General features: G+C 43.5%; 1 protein-coding gene across 1 annotated transcript in view; it reads right to left on the bottom strand.

The window, feature by feature from the left end:
• Positions 1-15,379, bottom strand: part of LOC135493747 (putative uncharacterized protein DDB_G0280555) — a 29,319-nt gene that overhangs the window by 12,322 nt on the left and 1,618 nt on the right. Inside the window, exons 2-3 of the mRNA XM_064781290.1 lie at positions 14,175-14,739; positions 2,104-2,213 (exon numbers count right to left, since the gene is read on the bottom strand). Of these exons, the coding sequence (XP_064637360.1) occupies positions 2,104-2,213; positions 14,175-14,493 (429 nt within the window). The 5' untranslated portion in view covers positions 14,494-14,739. The remainder of the gene's footprint in view (positions 1-2,103; positions 2,214-14,174; positions 14,740-15,379) is intronic.

The raw sequence follows: 15,379 nt of genomic DNA, 5'->3' as shown, positions 1-15,379 counted from the left end.
CTCCACCATGGTCCACCTTTGATCTGATACCCTCGCCCGTGTACCCATTTAGCTCCCTTGTCATCCTTAAATTGGCCTTTATTTTCGCTGCCAACTTTGCCTCCCTAATCGCATCGATTCTCACACTTTTGGGGGAATATTTTAAGGTGTCTACAGATTTGGACGGGGAGTTATGTAAACTTTCTCCCGGGACTGCGGTGGGTCTCGAGGCAGGGCGACTGCCTTGGCTGCCTGGTCACGAAAAAATGGCCCAGAGTTTGTATGTCAAGATCGCGCAGAATATGTGCTTACTTTCAATTTGAAAACATAAAGGACACCAACAACCCCAATAATGACTAACGGGCGTCAAAAGTCCCTTCCACAAAACAATTGATTGATTACCGACAGATCTCGAGCTAGCATACACCGCACCATCGGACTGAAAAGTTATTGCAAACGCTTGCAAATAAGTCCGATTCGTTTCCTCAAAAAATCATCCGGGGGTAACCAAGCTAATATGACGTTCAATACCTGTCATTAGCCAAGGTTGTTGTCTAAATAGAGAAAACTGCCTTAAAATATGGGGACAGTGATCGCCTCCGATTAAAAAGTATTCAGCTAATTTAAAGGGACGCTTTTTTGCTAGTTTCCGCTACTTTCGCTTGATTCGATCATCGCTGGCACTAAAATAATACCACCAAATTACCATCTGGGGACAGAAACCGTCCCATAGGACAATTCGAATGATGTTATGCAATAAGACAACATATTAGTCATGACTCACGTCAAATTAGTAGTGGAAGTAAAAGTCGTCAACAATGGGAAAGTTATTACCTCTTGTGGGGGAGTAGTATTTTCAGCGCCAGTGTAGAGCATGGGGCGAAAAGCAAAGAATTCGCCCCTGAACGAACTTGACTTCATCACCGTCCACGACGTAACCAAGGCCATCATTTGAATAAGCTATTCAGCCATAGTTAGTCGATAGAGAAAACCTTTCTACATAAACTCATGAGGAAGTAAGATTGTCTCAAATCTTATGAAACTTCGTCGCATGGTGTTTGACAATTGATCAAGGCACCATGTCCAAGTTTGTTTCCCGCCGAAAAGCCCTGTAGTGTTTTACCTAAATATGCCAATTAGTTCAGCATTGGAGAGATCCTCAAGGGACCGCACGACGATTGTACTAAATTACATATCAATATTATGTCGGTTTAAGGCAAATACACTGGGAATGCGTTCATATAGGAGTGTTTTAGGTCAGACTGCGTCTTATATCCACATATGTGTCCTCACTGAGGCCACACGATGGAAAGTTTTAGTTTGTCGCGAGACAGACAGTGAGTTGCTCAGACAGCCTCAGCCTAAATACCAGTAGTGGACCTGCGGCCTTGAACGATCTTTTACAACAGTATAGAAGCAAGTTAGTTAACAGGACTTTGACTACTATTCTGAGCCAACCACATATTTTGAAGTTGAACAACTCAGAAGGCAGATTCCAAGACAAATCGCAAAGTTGGACCCCGCTTTAAAAGAGCCAACATTGGAATCCACAGTGACTAAGAGTTCTTCAGGTGTTGGTATTGGGTGTTAAACTAAAATATTGCTCAGCCTGGCCTATAATGCTAAGGACCATGTACTAGATCAAGCCCAGCTTTTACGGAATGTTATAATATTTGTACCCACGAATTCCTCTCGTCTGAAAATGTGGGGAATCTGATAGGAAAGAACGCAATATGTCATTAATCGGTCTTCCAACGCGTCACTTGACCCCCAAAATAATGGTAACCTTTATTGTTAAGGCTTTCGTCACTTTTTCCTCATGCGTCTTCCTGCACCAGGCTCATATTCATGAGTGAAGACAGAATGAGTGGTATGTAATGAGAAAGCTTAGTTTAAAGAGTGTAAACGCTCACGGATGTGGTCTGGTCTGGTCTGGTCTGGTCTGGTCTGGTCTGGTCTGGTCTGGTCTGGTCTGGTCTGGTCTGGTCTGGTCTGGTCTGGTCTGGTCTGGTCTGGTCTGGTCTGGTCTGGTCTGGTTCGATGTACATGCTTACGTTGCGTGTAAACGTCCCTATTATATAGTGTGATTAACCAATTGGTTGACAAAACGAGAAAGATACTCACATGGCCATATAATATTCCCTTTTTATTCATACAGAGGTAGTTTTTGCTGACTTCGCCTTTGATTCGCACTAGCCCTATAGCCGTTGCTAATCCTATGAACTGTACTATACCTGAAATGAGAAAGAAACACATCGCGTAAATGATTGGTGGAATGATAATCATGTTTAACCACAAAGATAACCGTTTTTGAAAATCTACCAAAAAGAAGAACGAAAGAAGAGAAACTAATGTACATTCTGATTCAAGGGGTTATATAGTGAGGAGTTGTGTTGGCTGTTCTTGAATTTCGCTGTTCTGCAATTTATAATGAGCCCAGTATATTTTGGTTGCAAGAAGCACAGTTAGTAGACAGTATGGCCAAGTGAGGAGGCGTTTTGGCTGTTCTGGTATTTCGCTGTTCTGCCATTTATAATGAGCCCAGTATGGTTGTGAAGCATAATATTTGTCATAGTTGAACTTTCTACGGTGTTTCTTTACGAATTCAGTTTGTTACCCATATGATGTCCTTCTGAGCGCAAACTGAATATTCCTGTTTCCAAGGACGGACAAAATGTCAGTCCTGAAAGTTACAATTGCGAAAAGATACCATTCAAGGTCGTCAAAGAAAACTGTCAACGCTTGGAATAGGACCGCCTGATGTGCAACTTCATTGACATTACAATAAATACTGGGTCGCAATTTCTTCCATATGTACAAATAAGGTTACAGATATAGATGGTAAGTACGTCAGATCAGAAGATGCAAATGCACATCACGAACATTCCCGAGTGCTCAGCTTCGGCCTTACTCGGGAAAGTATATGTGACACCCGTCAGCTTCAAGATGGGTGACAAAGCATGGGTATCCTTATTACATACGTACAATGTGAGTGGTCATATTCAGTTTGCCTTCGTTTCAACACTATGTACACGAAATATACAGCAATGGTAACAAGGTAACGAAATAATAAATTTCGGCAGGTCAGTGTACCTTCATGCTCTTTATCGTATTATCTGTTAAATGAAGACACCACCTTTTCATACCAAGTGCCAATCGGTGTATTTATGGTTCTCCTTTTCTTACCACCCATGTCTGCAGACATCCGTCTGATTGTCAAGATTTCGCTTTTTATGAGATCTTGTGAAGAAAACGTTTGGCGCGTGCTACCCGTTCTGCCATTGTTGCCGCGCATTGTGTGACTTGTTAAAGGATGACACGGTTAATGCATTCGGCGGACGCTCAAAGTTTCATAAAACGATATATCATTATCTCCCCGTAAAGAATATAAGCATTGATTCATAATTGTCGAAAATATATACCTAACCTAACCAATGGTTAAGACAGCGTCAATCAAAATCAATGAATATTGCCTGACATGCCAAAGGTTTGTAACGACAAAATACGATGCTGTTTTTCGATTTGGTTTTCCTTTTTCGATTTGTTTCACCAGATGTTTCAAGTAGATAATCAGCAGACAGGGCGTTTCAATTCCTGACCCCTTGATTTTTTTAGCGGAATAACTACAAATACATACCGTGGCGCATAACTGTCAAGCTAAACACAGCATATTTCAAACCGCTCCGCCATGGCATTTTTACCCCGAAGACCTAAGGCACGCTTGCTTGGGCCGTGCAAGGGAGCACTCCAGTTGAGACATTGTCCCAAATGTCGGGTTCTCTTTCATGTAGGCCTACTGATACCGCCTTAATCTTATAAATATCAATCGAACAAGTCCTTTGACTTGTGTATAACTTGCAGTTCAAACTGACAATAGATTTCTATACTCTAATATGAAGCGGCGCAAACATGAATGCAAACCGCTATCATGGATGCGTCGTAACTTACAGGGCTCCGCTCATATTCTTGACATCTAATCATTCATGGTCCCAAGTTTGAACTGAGGGGGGTGGCCTTCTGCCAGGACCGTCTGCCAACTCTCCAGGCTACTGATATATGACCAAAAGACGCGCATATACAATACATATACAATTCAGCCCAGTGTATAGCGAAACACCCATTTGATCAAAGGTATGACAATGCACATTGTACATTTCGAACATTCAGAATGCACGATATTATTTGAACGAATATTGTACCATTTCGGGCATCACCTGATGGTGTAATGTGCGTGATATTGTGACTTTACTTATGACCAGTACTGGTGTATATCCGTATCAGTATATTTCAGCAACAAGACTGACCGAAGGATGATAAGAAATCAAGTTTCACTTCACTTTCACATACGTTTTGAAATGCCACTACAAGCGGGTAACGAAAGAGACGAATGCGACTGAAACGCTACTACAATTTTCTTGAAAATGATGCAACGCATCGACGATCAAAGATACCTAAACCTCGTCTGCTTCAGCTGGCTTCCTGCCAGTGTTTACATCTTAGACGTTGGTCATGTGACCCGCGAAGATGGCAGAGTCAGATGTTGAAAATAATGGATAGCTGTGCCCCAGTGATTAGTTCTTTATCGATCCGTCCCATTCTGTTGATGACAGCCAATCGATGGCAATGGCACATTCCAGACAAGAATGTGATGTCACTAAGGCCAGGCGAGCAGCGTTCTTCGCAGAGCAGCGAGAGTGTCATCACAGGCAAGATTCTCTGTGGTTCGTATCACAAATATCCCGTAATATAAACTTTGAGGCGCATAAACTGGGCTTCTTGCGTTGCCAAAGACTTGAGTGCGTCAACATGTTGGAGTGTCAGCATTTTTGATGTCAGAGTAATCGCCCTTTTCTAAGTTTTCTGAAGCAAGACTGGCGAGAGGTCGACCCACAAACCAGTTTTTGATTGCATCTTCTGATTGGACGAAGAAGCCACCGGTGTCCAGGAAATTTAAAAAAATGATCTTGTGATTGGTTCATTTGTAATGTCCTAAGTGATGATTGGCCAGAACAGATGCGATCAGATCAGAAGGCTAACATCTGCACTTTTAAGAATATGGGTTTTTGAAAAATCTTTTCAGGACTGAAACACAAATAATATGAGCACACTGAGGTTTTCAGGGAAAAGAAAACCCAGCAAGGTTTTTCGCAAACCTTTCAAGTGTGCATATCTGTGTTGGCTAAAAAACATTAAAAGGTTTTCGAAGCTCAAAAACCTTTTTTTTTCTGAGAAGCGGGTATTAGCCCTTCTTATCTGATTGGCCCATATGACCACGTGGCAAAGACATCACAGGTATATCCTATGTTAAGAAAAGAACATTCCGATTTTTGCACATCTTCCAAAACTTGCGTGAATCGGGGTATAGCAGTCTTGTGGCCGCGCGCCAATCTCCCCGCGAAGTAATGTCATGATGTTGTCCCTGGTAATCGCATGACATCGATCTCCAGTGAAGGGTGGCTAAAGGTTTTAGAAAATAGATACTTCCATCATTAGGTTATGTCTCTCGAGGTAGTTGATTTATGTGCTCGTTTTGATCATGAAGAGATGCTGGGTTCGCCAAGGGATACTGGCACGACATCTTAGCAATTTCGTGGATTATGTAGCTACCAGCGAAAGGAATACATATTGGCAGTAGAGTTGAGATGAACGATCAGAGTTTGGTTCGGAATAAATAGAGCATTAACTCTTCCTGGTCTTGTGGACAACATAGGTCTATTGGTTCACAACTAAACGAGCGACTTAATATCATAAGGCGCGGCATGGTTATACGATGCATTGAAAGGTATAGGTATGCGGATGTCCTTGAAATGCCGGGGTCCGCATACTGGCGGATGCCCTGCATCAGTGACACGGCCAAGGAGGTCCGAGAGGAGAGTCCGCAAACGGGGCTAAAGTCCCGGGATCACGCCCGCACTCGCTGGGCCCACGCTGCGATGAGACCGTCCAAAAACATTACACCGCGCTGTAACGATGTGAATGCCGAGAATAACTTTAGACAAATATTGTTAGAAGATTTTAAATTAGTTGGAATTGTTTTGTCAGGAATAGTATGACATGAGCACCTCCGTCTAGCCAATGTATATTCAATATGAAATTATTATTCCTCATGATATTGTACTTGTGTGGGAGCTGAAGTGATAGTGTAAATGTATATCTCGTGGAGGTCAGGTGTGACATATTTCTGGTCGACAATATTCTTTTTTTTTGTTCCGCATGCCACGCGCTGGCCCAGTCCTGACTCAAAGTTCTTTCGTTCAAAATCTGTATCTGCATTTGAATTTGAGGTACACCAAATGATGTTGATGTGTTACATGTATTACGTGAACTGTTTTGCAAGTTGGGCGCTTCACTGAGGTGAGAGCATGTGACCTTACTTATGACCCGGACCGTCCAGAAACAATGTCTGCTTTTCGGAACTTTCAGCCAGTGGGTTATTTTGGTTACCATCGTCTTAAATCTGCCCTTTAGGTTGGCAACAGATAGGAACATTTCATTCCCAATCACGCCGAGCGCTGAACAATGCTGGCAGTTTTACTATGATCAATATAAGCGAGGGGACACAGCGTACCCACTGCGCAACAAGCCCCAATATGGAGCTACTCTGCCCTTTCTGGCCCGCGGACGCCTCGGGACGTATTTTGGTCCGAGACGGTAAACTTATCCGAGCAAACTGTGACACACGAAACGCACGGGCGGCTCTTTAGCTCTTATTGGGAGTTTGTTTGAACGGCTCGATAGAATACACAGTAGCAGACGATTTATTCAACTGAGGTGCCGAAAAGCGTGGCCAGTAAGGCACCCAGACGTACCGCCATTAAAGCAAGTTTGTTCAACCTCATCGCAATTTCCTCTCCGAGGTTTACGAAGTTAAAGCTTGGTGGAGATCTGAGCGCACCGCGGCCGCGCAAAGGGCTATAGGAGATCGGGTGTCTCATAATCCTTTCCCGAGTCCGTGGGGTTTGTTGCCCCAAGGTCCAGGAGCGGCCAAGTCCGACCTGCCCGGGCATGGTGCGTGACCTCTCCCGGAATCCACCCCCATTGATCATCAGTGAAATCGCAAACTTCTATTGCGAATACATATTAGCTTGGACTTGTTTTGTTGGTTCGAATCAAGCAGAGGAATTGTACCACAATGGTCCCTAGCTTCTGATATGATCGGGCCCTTAAACGCCCACATAAAGGCACCATCACAACATAACTCATTCGGCGAATGTGACATTGGTGTGACCTTGAGGACTTTTCCCTATAACTTGCAAAAGTGCCAAGTATCCTGCTTTCAGTACGTTACTTGACATTCAAATAATGTTACCTAAACTGGGTGCAAGGGTCTCAGATACCAGCTCCAATAACATAAAACAGGACACAAATATAATACAGTTATTATTTGTCCACTTTTTGAGCCAAGTCAAACACTTGCTTTCTTGGTATGCGGCGGTATTGTGGTCGCTTCAAGAATGAAGGAAGATACGGCAAGCGCTGGTTAAACATTTTGATGACCATTAACGTGCGAGTTGTTGCCAATCTGCACCGGTCGTACCAGCACCAAATCACTGAAAACTCAGTTGGGGTGTCGGGTGCTCTGGCTACCTCCTGCAACCAACCATTTCACCCCGGCGTACCTTTGACGTCCTGCCGACTAGCACAGGGCCTCGAGCTATCCAACGAACTAACAAGGGCCTTTGAGCCCCTCAAAAACAATTTACTTAGCGCTTTGCATTCCGAATAAGGTTTCTAAGTTTTCGCATTATTTCCTTCACGGTGAACTGGTGCGTTTTCTTTATAAGTTAATAGTATTTTGGGGATGTTTATATTGGCGGTTTGCTGTTAGTCTATGAAGGACCTGCGCCAACCCAAGTTAATTTACACAGGCTTATAAATACTTCCCTTAATCTGCAATGTCTTTCTAGACCTATAACCTAACACAACAAATTATACACCCTGTTTAGCAGGGAAAATATTGATACGTTGCTTGTGAATTATTCCTCCATTAGACAAGTAGATAAATCTCGCTTCAAAGGACTTCCCCTCTCGTTGGCACGCCGCGGACTGATGACCCGACCGACCCTGACAGCCAGCAGCCAATCTCTATTACTAACAAAAGTGAGACAGATGAATCTGTTTAAGCCCGTAAACCCGTAAAATTTCTTCTCCCAAGGTGCATGCAACGTCACTCTGGTCAAAATAAGTAACGCTTGACTTCCGGTGCGCATGCGCACAATGTATCATAGTGACGAACTTGAAGTTGATGTACCTGTGAAGTTACTAGATATTTACAGATATCGAGAGATCGTGAAAGCCACAACTTCAGACTGTCGGCTTTCCCTCACAACCTCTGAAATAAGCTTCTCGGAGCACCAGACGGAAAGAAACTCACGTCAAGTTGTTTTTGTTGTTGGTGTTATGATTCGTGTTACAAACAAGTGAATCTGATCCCAGGAGGTGTTGTAGTCAATTTTACAACACCTGGCGCGAGATACCTCACCGGGACATCATAAAACAAGAGTTGTTTTCCAAAGAAATGCAATTCGAATTACAGGTATCTCGGCGGTATGGAAAAAGTGAGAAAGAGTGCTGATAGTAAGATTGCTCAACTTGAAAGACTACAGATGTAACGTTTTTTGGTGTTCCCAATATTTCAGTGTCTCTATACAAGAGAGAGCTAGAGAGTCCACTACGACTTTTCAAAAGGGGTGCAGAGAAAAGCGGGCTGGACAGTGTCAATTGCAAGAGTCGGCGAATGGTAGACGAATACGCATACGATCTAGCCCAAAATACTATAGTCTGCCCGCATTCCAATATGTTGTTTTGACCAGCAATTCAAAACAAGGTCCCAGAGGGGCTGAAAGATTTTTCAGCACTGGATTAAGCTGGTTTTTTAACAATAAACATCAAATTAGACCGCATACATGTCATGGAATTTCCAAGTCCGTTCAGAAAGCAGCAGGATGTAAGTGTCCAAATGTCTATTGATGTCGCTCGATGTGGTATTAAGACAAACTATTAGGTACACAAACCCATTAAGTAAGGCACCGGCATTGCGGTGGAAGCTACTTATATATCTAATATCGAGTAACCGACAACGTAATGCAATTAAAATCGGCATTTATGTGGTAATGATTATGTAATATTGTGTTATGATTTGGTATGTAATAAGTTAAGTCTGATCATATGTATAATGGATTACGTGTCGACTTCTTCGTGCAGTATGCGACCATGGCCTCATATTTCTTTCTTTCTGATGTGTATATATACCGAAATTACGTCGTAAATCTATGAGATATTTTGGATAATTTTCATGAAAATACGATATTTCTGAAAAATTGCCGCCACGTTCTGGGTTGATGTGATCGCTTTTAAAGCAACCATGGCCGTTTTCATGTGTTCGAGGTTGCAGCTCTGACTGGACTGCAATCCGTACAATTGGAGACATTGGACGCACGCCTGGGACCACGGCTGCGAATATGAGGGATCTTTTCACTACATTCCTTGACAATTTCGCCCTGTGAAACATTAGGCAAGGCCAGGGGCGAATTTGCAAGAAAAGGACGACTGGAACAGACTAATCCGACCGGCCCACGTCGGTCAGACGAAAACAACACATCCTTAGACGTTTTCAAATTAAATTGTCCCGCTGAGAAGTTTTGGCTGATCTGGTTGCACCTCCCACATCGAATGCGGATCATTTCGTGCCTTCTGGACTTAAAAAGCAGTTCCCTTGGTACCCTGGTGAGGCCTTTACAATATCTAATAGCCTCTGACAAGTGGTACAATATCCTAACTCCGCGACAAGCGCATTACGTCCACGAGTAGCGTTCTTACAACCCTAATCCCACTAGGACATTATTCTTGTGAAAAAGGCACAAGGTTAATAAGCGCAGGGTTGAGCAGAATTCTGTCATTAAAGCGAGAGTTACGTTATATCTGCATTTAGCGTGTGAATGTTACCATTAAATACTTTAAACAAATTTTGAAGCGCCGAGGGGAAAATGAAAAATTATCAAGAGGTGCATTAGTAGTAACACACGTTGCATTTTTAACATTGGGAACATACCACGTTCTCGAACAAAATGCTGCCATTAGGAATAGCGTGTAGCTTATCAGAATAATGATCCATTGCCAGCTTTACTCAAGTCTGGCCTTGGCCTAAATGGCCTAAATGATCACAACAGTCTCCCAATTCCCAGGCCAGGAAGCAAGTGAAGAAAACATGAAAAATCGGGTCTGGACCACGCAAAGGAACTTCAGTTCGTACAAAAGTCAACGCTTGCGATAATGCAAAGCCAACTGTCCATTATAAAGAACATCTTGTAAGCGTCCTCAGCTTTGAGAGGGCATTCATCTGCATACGTCCTCCACCCTCCCCTCGATCGGCTGAAAGGGTTAAAGAAACCCGGAAGACTAAACAGTTAGCAGATGGTAAACGGCCGTGTATACATATCGGTGAAAGATGTGTTTTGCTAATGTCTGGTGGTAAAGTTAGTTGTCTTAAGCATGCTTTTGATTGTAACCATCATCATTTACAGGCTCTACAACTGTTGGCCTCGGTACAATAAAAACATTGAACCTACCTGCTCGATGTGAAGACACACAGAGGGTAGACTGACTTACCTTCGCCTAGTCTACAGAAAGCGTTTTTAAGTTTACCCGATTGCGCGCCAGCAAACTTGCTGTCCCCGTTTACTGCCATAGCATGTGAGGATATAGATACGTGACAAACCAGACAGAATTCAACCGATGTTACGACAAATACAGGATGCTTGTCGTATTTGGAGATTTACCCAATGAAGCTCTCGTCAGTCTCCTCAGCACCAATGTGTTTTTAGTATTGCTGTGTATACGAGTACGTGTACGACAGGGTACGATGCAAATCCGATCTGCAGAAGTTGGACGAATGACAGAGCATGCACTTGAGGCAGCAGTACGCGCTTACCACTGGGTAAGTTGCAAGTCTAATCTGAAGAAGTTGTGACGAAACACAGAGCACGCACATGGTGCAGCAGTTCGACAGTTTACCACAGGATACATGTATACAAATCCGACCTGCTGCAAAAAGTTGTGACACACGCATCGATCATTGAGATGATCGTGGAGCAAAACTCTGATGATCTCTCACAGTTTTACGCCACTTCCGTCGATGGGAAAGACTGGAGTAACAAAAGACAGCGACGCTAGTGTCAGTATCTCTTGTCCAGTTTGAAGATTCTTGTAACATTGTTTTTGCTGGTTGAGAGTTGGGTCACCACATGTCTAAACATCAATACACAAATTACTCGCACTGTTTCCGCATGTTTTGTCATGGGTCTCCTTGAACGAACATCGTATGACTTTCGTTGGGAAGATATGTTTTTTGTGGATTATTGCAAGAACAAGGCAAACCTGCGCTTATACAGGCTGCCGTCTCAGGGGAGGTTAAGTGTGACAAGCCATGTCTTCTTGATGTGACAGTTGACCATCAGAATGTCTGCATGAAAATCACCTGATGGAAGGAAAGGACGATTCTTCTGCGGAAGCTAACACGAGTCATTCGGGTGCCAACCTCTGGCTGACCAGGAAGAATATTACTTTATCTAATACATCTGATTTGCGCAAAGCAGTATTACAAGTGATACCATTTCGATGGATGCAAGTTCTGCATCGAACTGATGAGATACTTCAAAAACTTTACAGAAAATATTAAAGAAGTCTACATCAAGGTTCATACTAGTAATAAGTTAGAAACTTTGCATTTACGTGGTGTTACCTTCTTCGACTACCTGCTCTAGCTGGGGGAGCTATCACTCAATATCAAAGCTTCGCCGCCTCCAGGGGCCTCGCTGTATTATAGTAATGTTATTTTTCAGAAGGAAATCATTAGGCAACGAGATGGCAACGCTTTACTCCATTAGTTTTCCTGGCGCCCAGAACCCGGAACATTACTACTATGCCAAGAAGTGTACCTGTAGGAACCAGCCACGTTGTTAAGAGAGCACGCTTGCTTGGAAGCTCATCAGAATTACCCGGGTCCGTAGAATTCATAGAGCTGGTAATCGCTATTCCAAGCGAAGGGAGACTCGCCTGTGACCGTGACCACTGCTCGGGAACCACTGGATTGGTGTCCCTTGGAACTGAGAAACTCCAAGGAAATGGAAGAACATTGCCACGAAGGCATGAAGAAATGCAAAGCATTGTCCACAAGCCGGAGACTGACTGTACGCTTAGTGATTGGCTGTGTTAACCTAACACAGATTGATTTGAAGGAAAATTGCAGCAGATAGCAAACATTGTCCAGTTAGAGGAACTAAAGTGTAGCATACATATGGGCTGCCATATAACACCAAAAAGGTATGATGCCATTACTTACACTTGGTAACCCCAGCTGGTAACACCAAGAGTAAGTTCAGAAGTTGATATCAAGAGCATCAACCTTCTGTTTTGCTTCTCAAGGTCTCTATACTGCAAGGCCACATGGCGATGCGTGACGAAGCATGATAACCTTGTCGTTCTGGCTGTCTGGTGGTGGCTGCAGACGGCCATAAAAGTAAGAACCACATGGGTCACTTGGTTCAGTCGCAATAAATCTTCTGAAGGCAAAGATGGAGCCAATATGGTACTTGAGTTCTCTACTCCTTGGCGCGGATGGTGTGGCGAATGAATCCTACCACGGAAGCTACAGCTTCTTTCAAAACCTAGAGCTACAACTCGTTCCAGGTTTGGTCACATCGTTTTCAGCAGCCAACTTCTTCGATGCCATGTCCTTCAAAAGTGCTGAACAAATTTTAGAGACGTATATTAGATTGGCACAAACGCGTTTTGTGCGTTGCCTTGACCAACACAGTTGGACTATGAACACTGATACTCTTTCCTCACCAACTCTCCTTTGCTATGCTATAATGTTCCTTAGATATATCTTTCAGTATCCGAGTCCTTTTAATACATCTGACACTGTTCCATCCAATCATCTGCCAGTGTTATAGAAGGACATGGCCAGTATCTACTTTGCATTGGCTGATGTCGATGTCCTTCCAACGTGTTGGAGGTTTCATGCCTATTTGTAGGCTCCAACTTCTCGTCAGGGGGAATTGGCGAAGAGAATCAAAGAACAAGAACAATATATCTTATTGACGGAGCATGGAAGGTATCACGCGAGCTTCAGGCTGATGGCTTGGACATCAGGCAAAGAGCGTTAAAAATACATTTTGGCTTCTTTCCTCTGTCCTGCGGCTCTTGGTCGGTTTTCATTGACCGTCAACGCCAAATGCACAGCATAGCCGTCCTGTTGATAGGAAGTAGCTCCTGCTTGTTATGTTACGCTTAATCCCCACGCGCCACCCGGTCAATAAGCTGCGTCTCCGCATCCCCATTAAATCCGTTTAAAACGACGGTTAACGAGACTAGTAATCGAACGAGTGGCACTCGCACCGGTGGAATGGTCGGTTAATGTGCCAACTGATGGCTATAGACGCGAAGCATCTTTATGAGGATGTAGCTTCGGGCTGCTGGTTAGGAGCATGCCTTTGTTTGTAAACACCTCCTTCTTGAAAATGGTTCTTTGCGGTTCAAGACAGTCTAATCGACATGTGGTTAGAGGATCTTGCTTGAACTGAGCAGTGAAACAGTTATGAGAGGTCGAGAAAGCGTTTGTTTTGAACTTGAGGAAAGAATCAAAACACGTATTGCCAAATAACTTCTTACTGAACAATGTATTTAAGAGATAACGAGTAGCTTTCAAGGGTTCATCTGATGATTAAGTGCAACGAAAGTAAATGAAATACATAAAGGCGGGAAACAACTGAATGGTCACAACGGAACAAAGCTTTAGCCACTGCATGTGGTCATCCCGCAGATGCTATTTTCCAAATACTGGTAGGCATGACCAGTTTTTTTCCGAATTTCGTTAAGCGTAGTTCGGCAGTTTGATTATTGCTGTGGTGTATCACCACGATCATTTTAAAAACGTCATTTTTGTCAAGTGCATCCTGAAGCTCAGACCAGCACTCGGCACTAACGACCGAGCTCAGTAACGTGTGCGAGGGGAGGAGGAGGATACGACAGATCTAATTTGCGAGGGGTGTATGAAGTGATGCCTTGTCACCAGTGGTTCCTGTGAGGTTAGACAGAACGCTCACTGAGGACGAAACTAAGTTTATTGCATGGGCTTCATGGGAGGGAGGGGAAAGAAGAAGGAGGAGAGAAACTGTTGCTTAAAGGGTACTTACTTAATTCGCCTGGGTTTTTTGAGAATTCGCCGTCTACTGTTCCATTTGTATGGATCCTAAGAAACGACCCAACACCCGCGTACATCCTGCACGGTTCACTGGCACGATTTCTTCGCGCCCGTCGTAGTAACCGCTTGTAATTCCTTAATTTGCGTTCCCTTCTTCCCATGGTCGGTGCCTTTACTTGAATAGTCCTAGCTATGTTTGGTATATGTTCACTAAAATGTAATCCTTGGTTTGGTTGAGAAATGATGGGGAGTGCGGTTGTAAAGCCAGGAGAGGCGACTGGACTGCCCGATGACAGAGACACTCCATTCATGACTTTAACCGTCCAGGGGCTTGCACAAAATGTCGCAGAACGTTGATGATAATCATTATTTTCACCGACTTTCCAGTTCAGAGTGTGTTAAAATGAAGTAAGTATCTCTGTAGTACGAATCGCTTCTTTTCATAGCGCACCAAACGCAGTCCCAATTCACGCGTTTCAGAAATGTAGAGTCCAGTTACGCCGCTAGGCTATGCTCCAATCGATCAATAGCAGACGACAATTTCGCTCTTGGATTCTCTAAATATAAAATGGAATTTCAATGGATTAGTTAAGGTATATATCACACATTGTCAATTGCGTAACATGATTGATAAATGAAATTTCAAAGCTTGCCGACCCAATGGGGTAAGATTGATAAATAATAGGAGTGATCCGTAATTAAGTCGGATTTACCTTTTGTTTTTTATGCGTGAGCGGAAAGTACGGCCACTAAGGATAAAGCGCACGGCATGCTTTGTCTATATCAGTCCGTTCTATTAAGGAGGTTATATGCATGACATAGTGGCAAAGTCTCTAATAAATATTCACGCGCGGCACTAATTAGCATGCAGGAATTCTCTGGTTGGTCAGTCTGGTCATTTCCTTATGGCGTCGGATATGCTTGTGCCTTATGGGAACCCGTCGGTGCCTTATGATTTTAGTATAGAGCACCATTCGCGATACAGAGTTTTAGTAAACGAAGACAGGTCCTTATCCTGAAAAGTGCAAGCCCAACCACCCAAGGCAGCAGCACGCAGTCACACTATCAGTACCGCAACAATGTAACCCTATTTAACCCAAATTAGTCCATGTCAGATTTTTTCTCTAATGACACCATGGAGAGAAAAAGTGCTGTGCCGTTTGACACCAGTATAGTAACCGCATATGACGAATCAGC

Source organism: Lineus longissimus, chromosome 9 (assembly GCF_910592395.1).
Source record: "Lineus longissimus chromosome 9, tnLinLong1.2, whole genome shotgun sequence".
NCBI lineage: Eukaryota > Metazoa > Nemertea > Pilidiophora > Heteronemertea > Lineidae > Lineus > Lineus longissimus.
This window is presented reverse-complemented; position numbering and strand designations above follow the sequence as displayed.